This window comes from Lolium rigidum, chromosome 1, assembly GCF_022539505.1.
Source record: "Lolium rigidum isolate FL_2022 chromosome 1, APGP_CSIRO_Lrig_0.1, whole genome shotgun sequence".
Classification (NCBI taxonomy): domain Eukaryota; kingdom Viridiplantae; phylum Streptophyta; class Magnoliopsida; order Poales; family Poaceae; genus Lolium; species Lolium rigidum.
The window spans coordinates 105,834,600-105,842,882 of NC_061508.1; the positions used below are offsets into that span (position 1 = coordinate 105,834,600).

At 42.7% G+C, this 8,283-nt stretch overlaps 1 protein-coding gene across 1 annotated transcript; it reads right to left on the reverse strand.

Annotated features, from left to right (window-relative positions):
• Positions 1 to 3,954: 3,954 nt before the first annotated feature.
• LOC124679177 lies at positions 3,955 to 7,468 on the reverse strand. The gene is made up of 6 exons (XM_047214984.1): positions 7,002 to 7,468; positions 6,017 to 6,206; positions 5,833 to 5,919; positions 4,795 to 4,902; positions 4,447 to 4,716; positions 3,955 to 4,131 (listed from the first exon to the last, which is right to left on the reverse strand). The coding sequence occupies exons 1-6, from the start codon at positions 7,466 to 7,468 to the stop codon at positions 4,036 to 4,038; spliced, it is 1,218 nt and encodes a 405-aa protein (XP_047070940.1). The 3' UTR covers positions 3,955 to 4,035.
• Positions 7,469 to 8,283: the final 815 nt, after the last annotated feature.

Below are 8,283 nucleotides of genomic sequence, written 5' to 3' on the forward strand. Positions count from 1 at the left end.
TAATCTCCCCTGTCGTGCTCACGGAGGGTCAGCTTTGCCTCGTTCTCCGCCTTCCGGTGCGCATGGGCCTCCACCATGGCGACGTTCCAGCGAGCTGGCTTTGCAAGTAACAACACCTCCATGTCGGCGTCGTGGCCGGCTCTGTTCCGCTCCCTCGCCTCGTCCTCCACCACCATCGTTGTGGCCTCCCCTTCTAGCTCATAATTCTCCTGGCCCTTGCTCGCATGCCGGCTCCGCCTTGCCTCCTCCACCACCTAGCACGCTGCGCGATGGGCCGCCACCGAGGAGACATGGACAGCCGCACACCTGTTCACCACGGCTTGCCACTCCACGGCCATGAGCTACCATGTGGCCTCATTGCGCTGGGAGGTCTTGAACAACGTGAGTAGAGCCCGCTGCTCGTCGGTGATGTATGTGGCGTCGTTGTCGTAGTCGAGGTCGTCGCACCTCTAGCATACCAAATAAACTCTACTTTTTTCCTCGTCAAAACAAAGCGCACTTTATTTTCGCTATGAATCTATATATACATGTTTATTAAGTTACTTTGTATTTATTGCATAATGTAGTAAATACGTAGTAGACTAAGGTGGAGGACAGTTGGGAGAAAATACAGATCATTATCAAGAGGAGGATTTTGCCCAAAAGAAGGCAACACAAATCATCTTGTTTAGCCGGGCCACAGGAGAGGAAGACCGGCAGGCAAGCAGCCACAACCTAAGGGACGAAGGCTGTCGCTGCTGAAAAAAATGAGAAATAGAAGGAAGTAGAAGCGCAGTCTGAAAGTTGCAACTAGAAGGTATGGGGTGCAATACTCGGAGCATGCCATGAGAAATTGCCCGGACAACACTGAGCCGCTAGCTAATGATCTGTATTTTTTCACCCATATTTGTGTTGTCTAGTATTTAATATACTAGATGATACCCCGCACGTTGCTGCGGGAATTTATAAAAAAGTTACATATAGTAAATTTTGTAAGCATGCAAATTTCTCGAGATAGAATAAGACCATCCTATACTCGATATAACTTGCGTGAAATGAGTCAATATTTGTTGATGCTGCAGACAAAGTATTTGGTCAATAGATCACACTAATTGAATAATTAAATTGTTTAGTAAACTGTAGTAATGAAACATTTCTTCCAAAAAATCATATGAATAGTTCTAACTTGCCCGATATGGCCAGATTAGTTGAGTAAGTAATTGTTTGTAAAGCTGCATGAGCCTCGGCCATGTTGTGCCTAGTAGTTCACATCAAAATGATAAGTGAGTGTACCGGAAAGCAATTGCATATGTATACCACACAATCATTGATAGGTTTTATAGAGAAACCCTTTTTTTCACAGGGTATGACGAAAACCGTTTGAAATGTTATAATCAAGTATATGTTTTGCCGCACATAATTAATTAGGGTCAGCTTCCATTCTCAAAAAAACTCACTTCAACAGGAGAGTACAGGAGAGTAAAGCTAATCATGCAAAGCTGAATAGAAAATAGTTCTTAAACATGGGAAATTAGTGATTGGAAACAGTCAAGAACGCTATATAGAATGCACTCAAAGCATAGTAATTTACAATATGATACCAAACACAAATGATTTGGAAGAAATTTAAAAAGGTAATCAATGGAAAGAAACAGGCAGTCTAGGACATCTAATCAGGAATACGGATTTTGAGTAACAAACCTGTACAAAAATTGTATCCGAAATTCAGTTATACATAACTGCACATATCAATATATTATTATTACTTTCCATGCTACTCATCACTGAAGTTTAATCTAAAGCAACAATCAACCATTCATTAGACAAATACCACGGTGGCTTAGAAGTGGAGCTTCAAAATAGTTAATCCCAAGTTGATTGGTGGCAACAACTGGTTGTCGAACCATTATCCAGAGGCAAAAATGAGTGCTGACAATGCTCGATCAGTTAACAGCCAGAAGACTCCAATTAACCGGAGATTGATATTACCAGTCTTCCACATCCTGTTCAAAGAAGATGTAAAAATAGAAGAGATGAAACACAATACCAAAACTTACCTTTTTTTTTTCCTTGAAAACACCATGTCTAAGCATCCATATAATATATGTCTCCTTCCTCTGCAAGCCCACGCCTTTGAGGCAGTCACCACATGCGGCTCCTTTCACTTGCCATTGGAAGATGGCGTGATGAAAGAAAAAATCATTGTAGCAGCACCCGATGGATGAACTTAAAACCAACTTATTGATCGATCGCTAGCAGCGTGTGTTCTGGAGACAGATATTGCCCATAGTGGCATGGTGGTTGCCTTTCTGGGAAGAGGTAATATATGGCGTGAGGGATAGGCCTACCTAGTGGGAATTAAAGAGAAGGGGAGAGGATTAGTAGAGAGTTAAGGATCGCAACATGCAGAGAAACAATTCCATTCGCATTAAAGAACATGGAACGTTAGCTTCGCTAGAAGGAGAACTGAAGGCAAAACGTTTGAGCTCCCTCAGCGCCCGGATGATCAATGGATGCATAATGGTGGGGGTGACGTTACTTGGTATTGAAAAGTAGAGATAATAATGCTATAAACATAATTTCTTTATGATGCGGTGGATGACATGGTGAATGATGGTGTAAGGCTTGCATGACTTGGCAAGTTAGGATTGGTTAAGGATGTTTAATGAGATGGATAGACTGCATGTGAAGAGAAATGGGATCACCTATTAAGAATAGAAAGATTACGCAATAAATGCATAGCAGCTGAAGAAGCATGTATATATAGACTGATAGCAAAAATAAAATACATGCATAGCACAAAGAAGACTAGAATAGTATCAAAAGTAAGGATGTCATCGCGGACATCTTATTTGTTTAGTTCATCTTATTATTCAGCAAATAGGATTCATCGACGACATCTTAATTGTTCAGTTCATCTTATTAATCAGCAAACATCACGTCGAAAGGTTGGATTGCCAGCCAAAGCTAGAGGAGGAGTTGGCCTAAAAGAAAGCAACAAAAATATATATAGTTGGATCACCGATACAACAACAACAACAAGTTGGGGTAGGCTAGATTTAAAACTCATAAGATCTCGAAGCCAAGTCATGGTTTCAGAACGTGGATAGCTAACTTCCACGCACCCCTGTCCATGGCTAAATCTTTGTCGATATTCCAAACCTTCAGGTCTCTCTTAACGGACTCCTTCCATGTCAAGTTTGGTCTACCACGACCCCTCTTAACATTCTCAGCACGCTTTATCCGTCCGCTATGCACTGGCGCTTCCGAAGGCCTCCGTTGGATATGTCCAAACCATCTGAGACGATGTTGGACCAGCTTCTCTTCAATCGGTGCTACCCCTACTATCTCCCGTATATCGTCATTCCGTACCCAATCCTTTCTTGTGTGGCCACATATCCATCTCAACATGCGCATCTCTGCTACACTTAACTGTTGGATATGTCGTCTCTTCGTTGGCCAACACTCCGCGTCATACAACATCGCAGGTCGGATAACTGTCTTATAAAACCTGCCTTTTACCTTTTGTGGCACTCTGTTGTCACAGAGTACGCCAGAAGCTTGACGCCACTTTATCCAACCAGCCTTGATTCGGTGGCCCACATCTTCATCGATATCGCCATCCTACTGCAACATGGACCCCAAATATCGAAAAGTGTCTCTCTCCGGTACCACCTGCCCATCAAGGCTAACCTCTCCCTCCTAGATAATTAGTCTAGTGGAAACAAGCAAAAGTAACCCAGGCCGCATGACCTTAACTTTGACCTATCAGATCAAGCGGGTCAACCCTAGTGAACCAAGTTAAAATCGATAGAAGTAAACAGCCAGAACCCTAGGAGAGACATGCCTAAGAATGAAGACTTGCGCTACTGAAAAAAAAAAAGGTAGAAGCGCAATCTGAATGTTGCAACTCGAAGGTAGCAATGACCTCATATTCAGTAAATTCATTGCAAAGCTAAACTATTTACACAGCAGGTTTCAAACCAACAATAACATCGTTAAGCAACCACGATATGCAATGTACTTGTCGGCCTACTGCAAACCCGACCACCGAGCTCAGTACACCATCTTGTAGCACAAAGCACTGTCCCAGATCATCCGCACAGCACATTCCAGCATCTCCTTCACAGAGTCCACCTCTTTATTACCGTCCTGGGAAATGAACAAGAGGACAATGAATGTGCTGTTCAATCCACCATCAATTCAAGAAATACACCAACGATAATTAGAGGTCAGAGTACCCATATGTTGGCACGAAATTAAGACGTTCATATTCCCCAAAAAAAAAAAATTTAAGACGTTCATATTTCATTAGACTTTTTAAAGGTTATTTGAACATTTTTTAAGGAAGAACATTTGCCTACATAAAATGCATAAAAGTAAAATATAACAAAATATCTAGTAACTTGCTCGATGATGTCATAGATGCGACATGATTATCTTATGAATCAATTTTCTGTTACTAACCTGCAGTCTATTTGATATACCAATTAGTTTGAAGCTAACTTCATTGGAAACCTCTCTAGTCGAGCTCCGGTGATCAAACCAGTCAGAGTGCCTTAGCTTTAACCTTAATGTTTTATTTCTGAAAGCTTTGTAGTTGGTATGCCACACTCCAACTAAGCTGAACCTCTCACCAATCGATTCCTTCCCAAGTGGCCATCTGAGCGCCCCTTTTACATTAGGATCAAGAATAGCGGAAGACACTAAGCTCTGTATGGCATTTTCCACCTCAGGCTGCAAGTGATATCAAATGAGTCTGCCGAGCATAAGTTTTTTCTAGTGAGGATCAAGGTAGTTTCAACATGAACTCACATCTAAGTTTTTCAGGATCCTTTTGGTCCTCAACATCAGCCTTAAGTCAAGGTCTTGGGACAGACAGGATATGTCTTCCACCAACTGTCGTATTGAGTCCAATTCAACCTGCACAAGAAGTAACATCGGAGAAGAATGCAAAGCAAAATTATTGTTAGCTATTGGCTTATAATGAATAGTAGTGTAGTACATATGAACGATTTAGCACAGCCACGGTATGTAAATCGCATATCATAAACTAATCAAATGCCCCTATTCAGGATATAAAAGAAAACTTCAAGATTTCCTCACCTATCTACAGGGGAATATGTTATACCAAACAATATTTGCGGTAGAATGTAACAAAATGAGTCAAAAATGAACAATTACCACTGAGTTACAGACATCTACTAGTGAGCAGAACAATCTCACTTCAATTAATTTAAAGCAAACTGTCAGTAAGAAAGCAACGTAATGACTTGCTTTTTAGTAAAAAAGCTATCAGGCTGAGGTTGACTTGTTTCTATCAATAATTCTTTCATAAGTATTTGCATGCTTCTAAATTATTATTTTTGCACGAGTGGCTACATCTAAATTGCCCAACAATGCCTATGAATCAAAATAAGCATGATACTCCCTCCATTCGGGTTTACAAGCACTATTAAGTTTCTCTTAGTTTTACTGGGTTTATAACAAATATCAACATCTATAATACCAAATCGTTATCACTAAACCTATCACGGAACATAATGTGCTTATAGGGTCTTGTATATGTTTTTCATCGAACACTTGCCCAAATGCGTGTCATTTTGTATTATAGAGAATGTCAAGATGGCGAGAAATAGGAAAAAAAAAAGCAAAAGGAGCCTATAGCCTATCTAACAAAAAGCTCAGAGACCGCAAAAAAGCGCCTACATCAGATCAAACTAAACAACTTTGACTGAAGGTAAAATTTATTAGCCTTTTAAACCTAAAGATGGAGTGGTTAATAGCCACAAACTCCAGAGTTGAGAATTGTAAGAACCAAATATAAAAGCAAGGACGGAGTGTAAGGCATACCTTATGGATTGCAAGCTTCCCATCTTGTTGCAGGGTGCATTTGCAAGACATAGTAGAAATAGAATCACTACGGTGCTTGTCAAATATCTGCCATCACACATTTCAAAGCACAGAAATGATTAACTAGCTAGTCTGAACAGAAAACTAGTACTAGGATAACTCCCACATTGTTAGACGTGCAGACCTTGACATGGTAGTGTTCTTTTGACGAATCGAACTCCAGACCCATCAGCTTGACAACAGATCGCTCCATGTCTTCAGAACACTCCTTGGGCACATTGGTATAGAATGATTTACGGACCTGGCTCTTGGATCCTTCGTTCCCTGCCTTTGCAGCTTTGCGGAGCGAGTCCAAGGAGACATGCGATCCACCACTACGCACACAAGCGTTACCACTTAGGCTCCGTTTGGTAGCGAAGTATATTTGAAGTATTCAGGAAATACTGCAGTTTTCAAAAATAGTGTGGTTTTAAATACTTTGCCATGTTTGGCTGGATCAAAAAACTGCCGTTTCATTACTTCAGTATTCCCCAAAACAAAGTATTTTCACAGTATTGAAAAAAGAGATCCAGACCTCTTTTTTCCAAAACTGAGAAACGCTAGAAAAAAAGCTCCACCCAATCTGCTCGCATGCTTGATCCGTCGCCGGCCTATTTTCTGTGTGGATTCTTGTTGGCGTATTAGAGAAAGAAAGAGACAGGCAGAGCGCAATGAAGAGAAGACAGGTACTGCCGATACTAATCAAACGGGTAGCTACTAATCGATCTAGTCAATTGCTACTGCAGGGAGGCTAGTCTGCCTGTGATGCATTTTATTCATCTACGCCTTACAGTATTTCTAGTCGATTGTACTATACATACACATCTCACGTCTTTGCTTGAAGCATTATTTTCTATTTGTATGTAGCCTAAAAACCTGTCCAGAGGAGGGTGAAACAACAGTTCCCAAACACCTTGCATTTTTTGCTAAAACTGAGGAATACTACGGTATCACGAAACTGCAGTATTCCATGCCATGGCTGTGAAATACTTCAGTTTTGGAATAATGTGGTTTAGAAAATATGGAGCTCCCAAACGGAGCCTTAGATTTTTTTGCACACTCATCGCAACAAAGTAATGAAGAAAAAAAAATGAAAAACAGCTGAGACGGGTAGCAGAAGAAAGACTCACGGTTGGAACAGGACCTTCCCCACCCTGGCAACGAGGCTCAGCTTCACTACCTCCGACTCCTTGCTCGGAACACCGTGCGTCGCCCTCTCCGCCGCAGCGAGGAGTTCTGGCAGGAACCTCTCGGCGATGGCGGCGGCCGCGGCCTCCGGTGAGGAGGCGGGGGAGCCTTTCGGGGAGGAGAGGGAAAGGACGAGGGGCTTGAAGCCGGTCTTGCGCTCGATGGGCTCGCACGCGAAGGGCTCGAGACGGAAAGAGTCCGCGTCGTCGGAGTCGTGGGAGAAGGGCGGGAGCGGGGACCAGCGGGAGACGCAGCCGGCGGCGTGGATGATCTTGTTGCTGGACGGGCGGAGTAGGTGTCGGCCACGAGGGGAAGAAGAGGAGATGGAGAGGGAGCCGAGGGAGGAGGTGGGCGGGGCGGGGTCGGAGCCGCCGCTGGAGTGGCGCTTGTGGGGCGGGAGGTAGGCCATGGCCGGCGGCTTGGAGAATGAGGGGAGAAGGGAAGTTGGCGGTGGGTTCTTGTAGCCGGCTTTAAATTCGCGGAATGCATACGGGAAAAGTCCAAGAGTCGCGACGCATACTTGTTCAGTTTCCAAGCACTGATTTGGGCATTAATATCCTTCGTAGTACGACTCAAATCCTATGCGTGCAAATATGGTCGATGCTTTGGTCTTTCGGTTCTCGGAATTGGTGATCTCAAGTTCTCAACCGGTGTTCTAGAAAGAAAGAAAAAAACGGTGTCCATTTGCATTTTCTTACAGAATTTGAGGCCTTTGATCGTTAAAAAAATAGTGAATTCGTTTAGGAATAAATACTCAGCATCCTATTTGCAACAATTCTATTGCCCCGCTGCTTTTTCGCTGGGTACGGGTAGGAGTACAGGTAGAGCCGTCACATACCTGTACCTGTCGCCTTCAATCTTATCCGTCACCCGTACCCATATCCGTTAATGGGTACAAATTTTTCCCATACCCATCACCTGACATAGTAAATGGGTACTGCGGGTACAAATATCCACGTTTACAACACATCAGAAGGATCAAAAAATATTATAGGTGGGGAAGCAATCCAAAATTGGGGTCTAATCCACACTAACGTGCCAGCGATTATGAGACCAGAATGGGTGAGGTTCAGCCTAGCAACATGAAGACGTGATTATGGGAAAAATTAAGTATTTTAGAACATTACGATGACTTTTTGTCAAATTTAGATGTGTAAATGGGTATGTCTGTACCCGCTCTATTCGATGGGTATGATATTTTGTCATTTACAAATTCATGGAAAT

Coding starts and splice junctions, on each gene's coding strand:
- LOC124679177 (XM_047214984.1), bottom strand. CDS start 7,468: ATGGCCTACCTCCCGCCCCACAAGCGCCACTCCAGCGGCGGCTCCGAC. Junction 6,207..7,001: donor GGGAAGGTCCTGTTCCAACC/GTGAGTCTTTCT, acceptor TTGTGTGCGTAG/TGGTGGATCGCATGTCTCCT. Junction 4,903..5,832: donor GGAAGCTTGCAATCCATAAG/GTATGCCTTACA, acceptor CTTCTTGTGCAG/GTTGAATTGGACTCAATACG.